The sequence below is a fragment of the Dermacentor silvarum genome, chromosome 3 (genome assembly GCF_013339745.2).
Source record: "Dermacentor silvarum isolate Dsil-2018 chromosome 3, BIME_Dsil_1.4, whole genome shotgun sequence".
NCBI lineage: Eukaryota > Metazoa > Arthropoda > Arachnida > Ixodida > Ixodidae > Dermacentor > Dermacentor silvarum.
The window spans coordinates 142,220,421-142,234,222 of NC_051156.1; the positions used below are offsets into that span (position 1 = coordinate 142,220,421).

The 13,802-nt window shown below is 47.6% G+C and overlaps 2 protein-coding genes across 7 annotated transcripts in view; one reads left to right on the forward strand and one right to left on the reverse strand.

Moving 5' to 3' along the window:
• LOC119445859 (integrator complex subunit 2) overlaps positions 1-6,722 on the forward strand; it is a 63,676-nt gene extending 56,954 nt beyond the window's left edge. For both annotated transcript variants that reach the window (XM_037710163.2, XM_037710164.2), the window contains exons 20-21: positions 1,309-1,473; positions 4,210-6,722. In XM_037710163.2, the coding sequence (XP_037566091.1) occupies positions 1,309-1,473; positions 4,210-4,367 (323 nt within the window). In that variant the 3' untranslated portion in view covers positions 4,368-6,722. The remainder of the gene's footprint in view (positions 1-1,308; positions 1,474-4,209) is intronic.
• Positions 6,723-8,631: 1,909 nt separating this feature from the next.
• Positions 8,632-13,802, reverse strand: part of LOC119444827 (uncharacterized) — a 186,969-nt gene continuing 181,798 nt past the window's right edge. For 2 of the 5 annotated variants that reach the window (XM_049663680.1, XM_049663682.1), the window contains exon 8: positions 8,641-8,917. In XM_049663680.1, coding sequence (XP_049519637.1) covers positions 8,778-8,917 — 140 coding nt within the window. In that variant the 3' untranslated portion in view covers positions 8,641-8,777. Of the gene's footprint in view, positions 8,918-13,802 lie in introns of all 5 variants that reach the window. The other 3 variants (XM_049663683.1, XM_049663679.1, XM_049663681.1) reach the window with 3 other exon arrangements.

Consider the following 13,802-nt stretch of genomic DNA (forward strand, 5'->3'; position numbering starts at 1 on the left):
AAATTAATAGACAGCGATACGAAGTAAGGATGTTAGTTTTATCGGCCATATAAAGTTGTAAATATGCGCTAACTAAATCAGCACGGTGTCACGCATGCACAGGTTACATGAACACATCTCGCTCGATGACCGCGGGCAAATTGACCTTCGCGCTGTCTATTCTCTCGCTTCAACGCGAACGTTGAAAAAAAAAAAAACAGCGCATATGAAGCTACTAGCACTCGGCGCACGCCCTTTGTACCCATCGCAGATCACTTTTAAGATACGGTGCCTGCACGGCAGCTCCGTCGGCAGCAGCCGCAAAAGCTGAACGCAACTCCCCACTGTCTCCGTCGCCTTCTCCCCGTGCCCCGCGAGCGAACGACGTCTGCGCGCCTCCGGCCGCCTTCCTCTCTTGCGTGCGCTCGCAAGCTTTCACCCGCACACAGCATACGGCGCAACCGAAACTTAAAAAAAAAAAGAAAAACGGATTCCGCTCAAGTGATTATGATGATAGTGCTGAGCTGACCAAAAAAAAGAAAAGAAAAAGCAAGTGCCGCTTTTTGGAACGTTTCGTCGGCCAAGGAAGAGTGGGCATGGCCTCGGAGACGGAGGATATCGTGTGTATACTAATCTTGAAGGCTATACAGGGGGGCACTGGAAGCCAAGCATGGCCAAGCCAGCGAAAAATCCGACATGGTGGCTGTTACATGTACCTTATGCGGAATTTTGCATATTCCTCTGTCTTGATTTTCAGAATTTTAAATTTTCCACCGCATAAAGTTAGAGGCTCTAGGTATGGCATGGGTAATAAGCGCAATACTGTGCTTAGTTGAGAAACATCAGAAATACTATATGTGGCAGGTTGAGAAATTCAGCTGCTGCCGTCCATTTGTTAATTATGCACTACAGAGGAGCTTGCTTGTTGTACAATTACTATCTCTTATTGCCAATCTGTTATGGCCAAGCAACCTTCGCAGACCCACAAGTGATCATTTCTTTCTAGCTCAATGTGGATCCACGGCATTATGGATCACATTGTCGTTAAGTCGTACCCGAACACAACATTCCTATTAAGTGTGCATCCTTGCTTTGACTTAAACTTCCTGAACTTATGGCACAGGTAATGTGCAAAAGATTTCTGTGCTTAGAAATCCGGAAACGCACCGAAATATTGTGTTTGGGGCAGGCTGAGAATTTCAGCCGCTGTCTTCCTTTGGGATAACATACACACTGCAGAGGAGCTCATTGCGCAATCAGTATCTCTTATTTTGCCCAACAGACTTGTTTTGGCTCCACAGTGAGTGACCGTTCCTTTCTCCCCCCCAGTGCTTCCCAGCTATCAGCGGCCCCTGCTTTTTCTACCCGCACTGCCTGCCCTGGTACGCATGTGCCAAGCATTCCCTCCACTTGCCGAGGATGTGGCGGTGCTTCTGCTGCAGCTGGGCCGTGTCTGCCTTTCCCAAGAGTGCACCACTGCACCACCTCAGCTGGGTGAGTAGCCCTGTGAAGGGCACCACTCTTCCAGCCTAGTGGTGGGGGTAACATGCAGTCTATTCAGAACAGTGATACATGCCAAATACAGTGATACATGCCAAATGACCAAATAAAGTCGAACCACCTTACACAGCAGTCTTACTTGACATGAAAGTACATTCATTATATCCAATATTTGTTATAAACATACACATTGTTATCAATTGAAAATTGAGAAAAGTTTAGATTTACAGTCAACGTCCGCTTTTTCGGACTCCCTAGGTGCCGCGAGAACGTCAGAAAAATTGGGCAGTCCAAAAAAATGAATGCATGCCTTTTACTGCTCCCAAGGGCTCAAATCGCCACAGGCACGTCCAAAATAGCTCTAGAGGCATGCCAGTACACTTATTAGGTGTATCGTTGCTTATACTGTGATAGGAGATGGCGGGTGCCCGCGGGTATACTTAAGGAAAACTTGTCCAGCGACAATTGCCCCTTCCCACTCTTGGTATGCTTCACCGCAATACATTGCGTATGCTTCACCGCGTAACACTGCTGTATTGAGGCGAAGCTGACTTTCGTGAATTGGCATTATGCAACGCGACGTGCTTTCTGAGCTTCGAAGCCATTAGCGAGGATTCCAAAGGCGCAGTCGGCGCTACTGCTAACAGTGGCACATTGTTTCAATGAAAAACACAGCACTGAACAGCAAGAAGCTTGGCAGCGAACCTCGAAGCAGCTAGGCCTAGTGTTGCTGCGGTGGTGGCTACGGCTGCCAGTGGATTTGCGTGCAAGAGCGCCAGTTCGAGGAGGCGAGTTAATAAGAATGGCAGTGGTGATGGCTACGATTAATGCCGTTTCAGACCTGCGGTCATGGCAAAAAGTTCAGAAAATCGGACGGCGAAGGTTTTTTGCGTCCGAAATTTCAGACATCTTGTACATTGGCTCTATGGGGTATGTGGCGGTGCCGCGAAGCCGTCCGAATTGTCGGGCAGGTCTGAAAAATCGGGCGTCCTGAAAATCGATCGTTGACTGTACTTCGTTATATCCATCTTATACTGAAGTTCGACTGCATATTTATTTGGCAAGGATTGATTGAAGTCGGCATAAGGAAACTGAGGGGTTGGGTGGCATGTAAAATGTGTAAATTTTCTCGTGTGAACATTACATATTGTCATGTTGTAGTAACAAAGAACCAAACATTGCAAAAAGGGCGAGTTAATATTCTATAGCAGACAGAGAGAGAAATTTATACCCCTGTCAAGCGGGGCAAGTACACTTACGAGGAGTGCACTTCGGGACCATGAGTGACACTTTAGGCTACGCGGTTCTTAATGGAAAAACAGAGCGCACTCGCAGTAAAAAAAAAAGAAAAAATGCCGAAAGGCTACGAGCGCGTTTTGTGAAGATATAGATTACAAAGAAAAGTACTTCTAAAAAGTGATTATTTTACGTTATATTATAAATAAAAACAAACTTATTTTACGTTATATTATAATTAAAAACAAACTTAATCTATGCTTTTTCAACAAAATACGAAAATATTTTTGTTATAACAGTGTGGCAAGTCAATGCCGGCCAAGAAATATGCCTAGCCAATCCAGAATGACCTAGTGGCGTGCGACAAGGTGGAATTAAATCCTGTTAGAACAGAATATAAGTGTGTTATAGGCTATTATTTGTGCGCAAGAGCTGTTAAACCACTAAAATGAACTTTTGTGCCCTTTTTTTTATGCATTACATTTTGTACCATTGAAACCGCTGGCGGTGAGGCTACGCACTCGGCCTGCAAAGTGCGTTCCGTGAATGCACTTCGACCGGAGTACACTCTTCTGCGAGTGACACTCCACTTGCGACATTTAAATTTCGCAAAGTGCACTTAAACCGAGTAACACTCTCCGTAAGTGCACTTAACTTGCCGCTTGACAGGGGTATTATTTACAGAAAGGCAGACAGGTCCTGAGCTGTAGGTCACTCTGACATGCTACTCTGCACTAATTCCAGTAGGCCTTTATGAAACTGTGGTGTTTAGCCTTTTCAGACCCAAAGACAGCTAAAGGACATATAATTGCTTTTCAGGTTAGTTCTTATTGTTACGTTACTAATGTGGAAAATTTATTTTTGTTTGAATACTATTGTTAGATGTGAAAGGCAGCATCTCCACGCACGTGGAGAAAGCAATGCCTCCTCATGTTCCTTGGTATAAGAATATTTTTTATTTGTTTAGACACACAGATAAATGTGTAACCATGTGTGGTAGGTTTGCATGTTGTTGCTGCATCCTGGATTTTTGTGTCAACTCATGGTATTCAAAGCACACTTTACGGGCACTTTCACTCATCTAGATGAAATAATCATCACTTTCGACAAAAGCAACAAAAGTACCATAATAATTCTACTATATCACGAATAAATATCTTACATAATTGCGTTTGAGTGAATATTCCAAAGGATTGAAGGCAATGTGTGTTATACTGTACGAAGTTAAGGTCCTTCCTGTACAGACTTGATGAGGGGGCAAGCAGTGGCTGGCAAGAGAGAATGAAAAAGAGCAAATACAAAGCACATAGTATATGTGTTACTAAACTGCCAGTAATATGCCCTCAGTTTCACTAAACAACCACTGCTTTTGACACTGAAAGTAAGTTCTGACATTACTTTTTTTTTATTGCTGGCAGATTAAGGAGGTCTCTGTGCACTTCCCTTTCACTTTCATTCGACTTGTAATTGGTTTTGGTGCTTTCTTTGATGCAGGTTTTTCAGCCAATCAGCTGGAGAAGTCAGCTGCTAACGTAGATGAGAAGGAGGTTCTCGAAGGTCGTGTTCCGAGCAACAGCGCCCTCTGCAGTGCAATCCAGAAGTCCTTTGCAGACTTGTGTGACAATGCGGTGCTCAATCGGACTATCTACTAGACTGACTACAGTGGTCGAATCATTTGGAACCGTTGCATGTTGCGTGGTTGCTGGAATCACCAACGTGCCTCCTGCTTTGTACAGGCCTAACAGAAGCATTCATCCAACTTACTGAACTGACTGCGCACATTGTATACATTGTTGAGGGACATGTGTCTCAGTATCCAGGCATTTCCCATAGTACCCACCCAAGGTCGGCATGCTCTTTTTTGACTGGTCTAAGGGGTACATGGTATTCACTGTGGTTCACATCATTGTCTAACAACATCACATTCTTTTTATATGTCTATTGTATATAAGACTCCACTTCGTGTGGGCAAAAGCTCATAGAGTAAATTTTTTTTGTTTACTTTATTCATGTTCGTGTTTCCTGATGCAGTTCTTCTCCGGTGTCACTCTTGAAGCCGCCTTGTGCATTGTGCTCGGCATGTTGCCTAATTTATATCATTAAAAGTTGAAGTAGATGTGTTCACTTTTATGGTTTTTGTGTAGCCTGTATAGCTAAGTTTTAATGTGCCTAAGCTATGATGTATGTCTTCATCGCCTTAACGTTTCTTTGTCATTTCAATAAGCTGCCAGTGATTTCTGTAGCATTGTTATTAAATGTCACTGCAAGTGCTAGCGAAGAGGCAGAGGCACACCCCGTGCTTCTGACTAGTTGTGCATCTGTGTTTTAACAGCGGAGCTGTTTAAGCTTTTTGTTTCCCCGCGTAGCGTTCGTAAAAACTCGCCTAGCGAAGACGTCACTGCGCGTTGCCTAGCAACCACCTGCCACAGCTGCACCTCGTTTATCCTAGCTCCAGCAACGCTCCGCCGCCGCACCAGCGATGATGTCACTGCCCCTTGCGTAGCGCAGCTTGCAACACCGACACCGCATTCCAATGCCGACACTGTGTTCCCCCACGTTGCAATGCCAACACCACATTCCAGCAGACCCGCTCCGTCAATGCGGTCGCCTAGCAATCACTTACCCAGCTTTGCCCAGCCATGTGATTGCTTTGCTCCGCAATTCTGGCTTTGCTTAGTCATGACAACACTTTGTGAAGCTTGGCCATGATGTCACACTGATTATAAAGATCATGTCGCCGCGATCGCGACACACACAATTCTAGTAGACTTTGCACTGAGTAAATGTAACATGGGACGGCCGAAGAAGTACAAGACTCCCAAAGAAGAAGCTGCTTAGCTGGAAGCTCATCATGCCGCCAGCCAAGAACGAATGCGGTGATTGCATGCTAATCTGGGGTATCGAGCCTAGCGAAACTGGAAGAAGCTAGGTGATCACCAGCTCTGCTTTTTCTCCAGCCTTGCGCAATTTAGTGCAAGCTGGGCTAATTTTTTCATTAGCATATCTGCCAATGCTCCCAAACTTTTGGCAAAGTTTATAAATTTGGGCGCTGCTGTGTTACAGTTTTATGAATGTTTCGTTAAGTTCTACAAAAAAATCATTCTGTTTGAAAATATATTACTCGTCGGTCTCTGTACCTACCGTCACAAGTCTTGTCTCCTGGTGGTGAAAGGATGCAAAAGGGATACTTGCTTCAAGCAAGGTTAAGGAAACAAATTCCTGAAGCAGGTGAAATTGGCAACAGCTAAGTTTCTGAAAAAGTAATTGTGATCTAAAAAAGTCACAGTTTCACTAGAAAGGCAAAGCACTAATAGCGATGAGAAAGTATTTAACAAGTGCACAAAGTAATGTTTGTAGTTTTATTGCCGTATAGATCGCAGTAAACATTTGTTTACTAATTAACAAGCATGGTGTCTCACTCGATGACTGCGAACATTTGCTGTCGCAATGCTGGCGTGATGAAGAGCACAGACAGAGGGGAACGAATGCTTCGTTTTGCCTCTTGCTTCAATACTTCCCCGAAACTTGACATTAGGTGGCCTCCAACATTAGGCCTGTGGGCCTTAGTGACCTTTACACTTGAAGCAACCAGCTATCTCAGCTCGCCGAGCCTTCCATGGCATCCAAGGTCGCGAGCGCTTGCATGTTTGCGCTCGGGGCCTTGGAAGCTGTGAGCCATTGCAGATTACTGCCAAGATACGGCGCATGCGGCACGTATGCACTCAGCTGCGTGGACAGACATGTGCAGCCACAGCTGGGCTAAAGGAGGAGACGTGCGCTTCCCTCCCCCTATTTGCAGTGCACTGGATCACATGACCGCCAACATGGGTGCACGGGAGGACGGTGTGCATCAAGCCACCATCCTTCTTGGCTCACCCTCGCAAGGTTTCCCTTGCACCCTCTGCATATGGCGCGCGGGGCGCGATCTTATTAGACTTGGAACTTTACATGGAACCCATGGCAGTGAGTGGCGAAAAATCGCCTGGAGTGTCCATATACCGTAAAAACCCGCGTATAATACGAGTTTTTTTTCTAAATTTTACCATGTAATATTTCTGCCTCGTATTGTATGCGGATCCCAAAGTTTTCAGCGTAAAATTTGCAGTTTCGGGTTCGTTTCTGCTCACTGCTATCATCATCAAGACTCGTAGCGGAGTATGCGGTGGCGTCGGTAGGCTGCTGCTGCTTTCAACGGGCGCTATTTTGACCACGCTACGAATCGGCACGATCGCTAGTCTATCTCGCACGATGTCGTCGGGACCGCGAAAGTAGTACCCAGCTGCCTTTAAAAGGAAAGTTATTTTAGCTGCCGAGGCCATTGGAAATTGCGCCGCAGGGCGGCACTTCGGCGTCACCGAAGGGGGGGGGGGGGGGGGGGCGTATTTCCATTTGCTAGTAGGTACTAGAGTGTACTAGACAATGGTACACTCTAGGCACTACGCAGTGGGGAAGTAGTTTGGACCTGATTCTTCAGCGGAACTTTGATGAGTCTAACTGCGTCATTGACGATGTCGCCACAAAAGCCGGGCCATTACTTTACGGATCATAGAAGCGTATTCATTGGTGTGAAAAATAGTTTTACCCGTTGGTTGACCACAACGTCTCTCCTTTCTTAGTCTAGTGGGAAACCACTAAGTTTAATAACACGTCTAAATACAAGTGAAGCCTAAGTGCAGCCGGGGGTCTGTAGCTATCGCTACTCGACTAGGTTTAACCAGGGCTAAACAACAGCCACCTTTTCGGACACAGACGCGGTACCAAAAATGCCCGAATAATTGGACAGTCCGAAAAATCTAATTTCAATGGTAAAATAATTTTTTGAATTCCAGCACAGTAGAAAGCTTGTTTTCAGACTTTTTTGGCAGTGTTTAATTGTGCTTACTATAATATGTACACTTTAAGTTTCCTGGTAATCGAAACCGCGGGTGCGTTTTGCATTCTCCCGTCGCGCGTCATCGCGAAGTGCAGATGACATGCACGCTGCACGCGAGCTTGCGCCGTTTCGTCCAAGTAAGCTTACACGCGAACTTGGTAGGCGTGCGCAATGTTGCCGACTGATCGCCCGCGGACGCAAACTCCGCTTCACGCACGCGGCCGTTAGTCCTAGGGGGGCTATTCGTTAAGTGTCCACCTAGTGGAAATATCCATTTCGTATGCTGTTTAAGTTCTGATTGGCTGAAGGCGTCTGTCTTCTGACGAGTAGCCCAGCCCAGCGAATCAGAACTTCCATCAGCAGCAGACGAAATTGACATGTCCACTAGGTGGACACTAAAAGAATAGCCCCCCACCCCCACCCCCCGTGCATGTGACTTTACGCCCGATCTCCGATACAGTATGCAGGTACGAACGTGTCAAGGGAGAGATATTCGCGACGAATAGCCGCCCGCAGCCACCGCCATCTCGGCCTAACCAGCGCTGCTTCATTTAAATTCGGCGACCAATGTTGCGGTTTGGTCGAAACTTTCTTCACAGAGGCCATACGGCACTCGTGTAAAGCCGAGAAACCGCATCGACAACGAAATTGGCGGCAAGGCAACTTTGTTCGCGGCCGCCATGTTTCCGACGTCGCGCGCGCCGTCCGAAAAATCGAGCGACACACCGAGCAGCACCCACAATTTCGGTCGCCGATGCCAGGCTTTTAGTAACGAAGACTTTTAGTAATGTTTAAACATAGCCGTTATGAAATAAAAGAACGGTTCCTACGGAGACATGCCGTCAGCGGCGCCAACCACAGGATGAGTGATACGGGGTAATTAGTCGCTAATCAACAAAAAATAATTAACGTTTAAACTATTTGTTTCAGCGGGCTCATCGTAGTTGGGAAATTGAAGCAAAAAAATGCGATTACCCGCGGAACTGTGGCACGACGCATTTCGGCTATCAGAGTGCGCGAAACCGAAACGGGGGGTGGGGGGGGGGGGGGGGGGGGGGGGGCTGCAGTGAGCGCAAAGCCGCGCCCCTCGAAGTGACGTTCTGCTTACGTCACCGGGCGTCAGCCAGCGCGCTGCGACAGCGAGAAGCGCGGAGCCACGCCGCTGGCATGCTACGTGAAGCATGCTACGTCAAGACGCACTAGTCGTCGGACGTCTTTTGATGAGTCTATAGATGAAATCCGTTGTCCACATTAAACAGACGAAGACAGAGCCAATGCTGATTATGTAGAGTAGTCCATCGTATGACCCGATTTCGTCCTTGAAGTAACCTGAGGAAAAGAAGAAAAACGTGCGCAAAGAAATTGTGCATCCAGTCCATGGTGATGTACGGCACAGCCACTTTTAAAAGGAACACCTGATGAGAAAGCAAACATAACTGAAGTACTTCTATACTTATCGCAAGAAAAAAAATGACGGCTGAGATGATGCTTGAGGCTGACATTCGTGTGTTAAAATTGGCATTCATGCATTCATGCAATGATTAAGCTGGAATAGCTAGTCATTAGACACATTCTGTACACACAGGAAAAAAACGGCAACTGTGGGTGACCGAATATCGTTTTTTTTAGAGCGGAGCTCTTACGCGCCCGTTCCTGCGTTGGAGTTGTCCCTCGTAACCGAGCGAACGAACACAGCGAAGGACGAAAGCGAACGCCGAGCGCAGCGGGGGATGAAAAAAGCGGCGAGAGCGTGAGACGGAAAGCGAACGAGGATGGTGCAGACAGGGTGTCTACCAACCGGGAAAACCGGGAAAACAGGGAATTCTCAGGGATTTTGAATATTCTGGAAAAACTCAGGGAAAACTCAGGGAATTTGTGCCTCTATCGGGGAAAATTACTCTAGGGATGGGCGAATATAGGGTATTGTCGAATATTTCATTGAATAATTCTATGTTCGTTATTCGCTTCGATTCCAATTCATGGATTCAATATTTTCGAATTATTCAGCGGTCCCGAATAGGCAGCCAAAAGCCACGGACGGTCGGTGCAAATCTTGGAGGCTTTGCTTCACGTCATGGCTACCATACATCAACCATAAATCTCGAAGGCTATATGTTTTTGCATTAAAAGGCCTGAAATGTGCGACGCAGAAGAGCAGAAACGGCGCTAGCGCACAACCGAAACGAAGCGGCGGAGTCCGCATGGCCATAGTCAGCAGCGGAAATCGTGCGTGAGTGACAGCAACGACGCAACGCTTCGTGCCTATTTGTGCCTTTATTGCGTTTACCGCCGCGCATAACAACGCGTTGGCCGCGGGATTTCATAGTCGCCACCCATCATCGCGTCGATAGCTGCCGCGGTTTCTTTCGCAGCGGTTTCGTTTAGTTTCGTTGTGACTCAATGCGCACGTCGGCCGCGTGCCTAAAGAGCTGCCTAGTGGCCAGTGGCGCAACGAAAGGGGGGGGGGGGGGATTCGGGGGATGCAACCCCCCCCCCCCCCCCCCCTGAGGCCGACTTAACCCCCCCTTTTGTTTAACCCCTTTTCTTTCCTTACGCATTTGAGTGCTGCAACTAAGATGTAAGACGCGCAATCGTCTGCACACTCGCAAAAAGCGCATTTTTTTGACAAATAATTTCCCGTGAAGAAATCGAAATTAGTGCTGTTTAGATGGTATTGGCAAGCTGTCACCCCCCCCCCCCCCCCCCCCCTGGCAGAGATACTGGGTGCGCTACTGCTAGTGGCCATCCATGATCGCATAGATAGCGACCGCGATTTCGTCTGAAGTTGTTGCAGGGAACGGTAGTTTCGTTCTGACTCGGTGCGTGCGTCGGCCGGGTATGGTCACACTAGCGGCAAGTTGCCGCGCGTCAGCGCCTTGCCGCGAAGTCCACCGTGGCTATCGCGTCTCGCCGCGCGGCAGCGCGATATGATCTCGCGCGCTCTCGGAACGCGGAATCACCGTGAGCGAAAAGGGTGCGATCGGACAGCGTCCAGAAATCCCTCGATAGAACCGCGAGAGACGACAATCGTCGATTGATAACCCGGCGCGGAGCGGCGGAGGTCCGGTTGCCATTGGCTCCGTGACGTCACCCTCGTCGCTCTCGGCACCCTCGGCAAGCCGTAATTCCTGCCGCTTTTGCCGCGCGCGTCATGATGCGTTGCCGCTCGCGGCATGACGCGGGCGTTTTTGCCGCTATCGTGGGCAAAGTCGCCGTTCATAATCGTGTCGATAGCGACCGCGGTTGCGACAAGCAGTTGTTTCGGTTTGACTCGGGGCAAAGCTGTCGAGGATGAAGCGCACCGGCTACATCACGATGGACGTGCGATACGTTGGCTGTGAGCTTACTGGCGAAAAAATTATCGGGATGTGCGCGCGGTAGTGCAAAGCGTGTCGGAAATGATGGCGCGCGCCGCAGACGTGCTGCGAAGGAAGTCGCGAGGCCTCAATCGCCGCTGCGAGAGCTAATCAGTCACGAGATGACGAGAATTGCAGCTTCCGCACTGCTTTTGTGCTAAATAGCGAAAGGATTTGCTCATACATTATACTAATAAAATCGTGCTGACGTAGTAAGCATTTGCTTATTGTTTTCGGCATACCCTGATAATTCGGACATTTTTTTTTTTCAATCCCGTGAAATTCGAATTAACTAGGTTTTACTGTAATATGTAATATATACTGTTCAAACTATTCGATTCGAAATTATTTGACCAAATCAATACTCGCTTCGAACTCAAATCCACTAATCGCCCGTCCCTAAATTAGCTGTAATTTAATTGAAAGGGAACGAAAGCTGTGGTAATGGAGGGAGGGAGGGGAGGTGACGTTTAGCTGCGCCCCCAAATGCGTATTTATATAAAAATGCGGTGAGGCGAGAAGGTGGTAAAGACTTTGGACGCTGCTCGACAAGTGTCCCGTTCGGATCTCGTCGAAAACTTCGGAGCCGCCCCCAGAGGCACAGGCAACAGTCACCAGCGCTGTGCGCGTTCGGTGCGAACGCGGGCAAAACGCCGACGGCGTCGACAACAGTTCGGCGCATTGCTGGTGCTGCTGCATGTCTAAGTTTATACAGCTGATCGATAAAACTACTATCCTTACTCCGTAAAGCTCTCTACTAATTTGCTATCGCAATTGATGCTTCGCATTTTTTAAACATGCTTACTAAAGAGTGACAGCATCAGGCAACATGGTGTCAGCCCATCTTGATGTAAAAAAGTTCCGTTTCACTCAGGGAATTTAGCAAAATCACTCAGGGAAAACCTGGAAAACTCAGGGAATCTGAAAATGTCAACTTGGTAGACACCCTGTGCAGAGCAAGCATGAGGCGGAAAGCGGAGGAGGCGGGTATATGGCGAAAGCGTGAGAAGAAAAGCGTAGTGCCGCGCAGACGCGCACTGCGGCGACGATGGCTATGAGATGGCGCCAGGGTAGCGCGCGTCGTCTGGGAGGTTGTGTGCGGCGGCTGCTGTGAATCGCGCCCACGCCTCACTGACACGCTGCTTCCCGCGATCTCCTGATTAACGAGGCCAAACTTCGCTCCGTTTGCAACGTGCAGCACGAGACGGATTGTCCGCGCCAGCCAATATATCGCGAAATGAAAATACATATGGAGCTGCGCTCAAATTCCGCGTTATGGATTATCATAATTATCGGTGCAATTTTTTTCCTCGGATTCATTTCGTACCTCAAGAGTTGGAACAGAGGGCTCAAGGTCCACATTGTATAACACTCTACCACGAAACTCAGAATCTAATGCCGCTGGTGGTGTGCGTGCGCGCCACGACATTTCGACTATCCACTAAGTTCAAGAAGCAGAATACAACTTCTACATCACTCTACGAACACACGCACTGCACAGGGCTGGCCTTATGTCGTGTTTGCCTACATGATGTGTTATATTGTATCCTGCAGTTGGGAGTTAGTCGATATGTACCAACTAGCTCAGAAGCATCCACTATTGTACGATTCCACGGTCATGCGCATATACAACAGCTCGGCGCGGTCATGGATAGAGCATGGTCCGCGTGAGCGCGGCGCGCAACTTTGAGCGCGAAAGGTGGGGAAATGTGCGACGACTTGGCAGCATTAGATTGCCTTTAATACAAGGCGCATTCATAAACTTCTTAGAAATTATCACGAAAAGGTGCCCTTGCAGGAGTCAGATAACTTTAGCATGTCCGTAAGCGTGTTGGCAATTGCGGAATTATAGGTTGCTGTAAGGGTGGACGTAGCAGCCTTCATACACACGCCCATGAAGGCCACAGTGTCGGCAACAATGCTGATAGCGCTATCTTGTGGCGTAGATTTTAATCGGAGAGGACGCAGAGTTCTTACTAATAATGACCAACCACATTCTACTGAGCTGCTGGTGTAAAGTATCGGTGGCCACGTAACCGATAACACGCAGCCCGTTTTATTTCGACGAGAACACATGGGTAACATAAACGTCTCTACCCAGTGAACCACAAATATCCATTGGATGTACCACAAAAGACCAAATATCCAAGACATTTAACGACGTCCAATTTACATCTATAGTATGTTCGACTAGTACGTGGCAGTCAAGGGTCATCCAGAGGACGTCGAATGTCCTTATGATTTGGACATCTCTTGCACATTCAAAGCTCTCGTGCATTGATCGTACATAGTGCGTTATGAGTAGATGCATGCACTATGCCGCAGAAATACAAGCAAATTGTCTCTAATGCCTAACAATGGGAAGCTAGGCGAGCAAAAGCATTTAATTAATTATTTTGCAATTTAGCATGACCTTTGCAAGCACTGTTGGAGGTCTAGTAACATTGCTGCTGGACACCGCGCGCAAAAGCCAATACTTTCGCCATTTTTTCGCAATGCTTTCGGTCTCGGTTACGTCATTTTCTTTCTCATACAAAGATGCTTTATTTTTCAGTTATATCTATTAGTACACTGTTGAAAATACGTAACCTTTAACTTGCTGATGTATTACGACAGTTTATAAAGAAAAAAAGAAGCTTGAACTCGCAATAGCTTTGACTTCGCATCGCCACTGATATCAATTCAGCAACACGCGCCTCGATGCAAGTGCGCAGTAATGTTCCGGGCGCGAGCAGCGTGTGCTTTATTTATGTCTTTTCGACTTTTGTGCGGTTGACCATGGCCAAAGTACCTATATACTAGGCAGAACTGTACAGTCAGCTGTGCTTCTGACTGCTATTTGTGGTACGTTTGTTCGC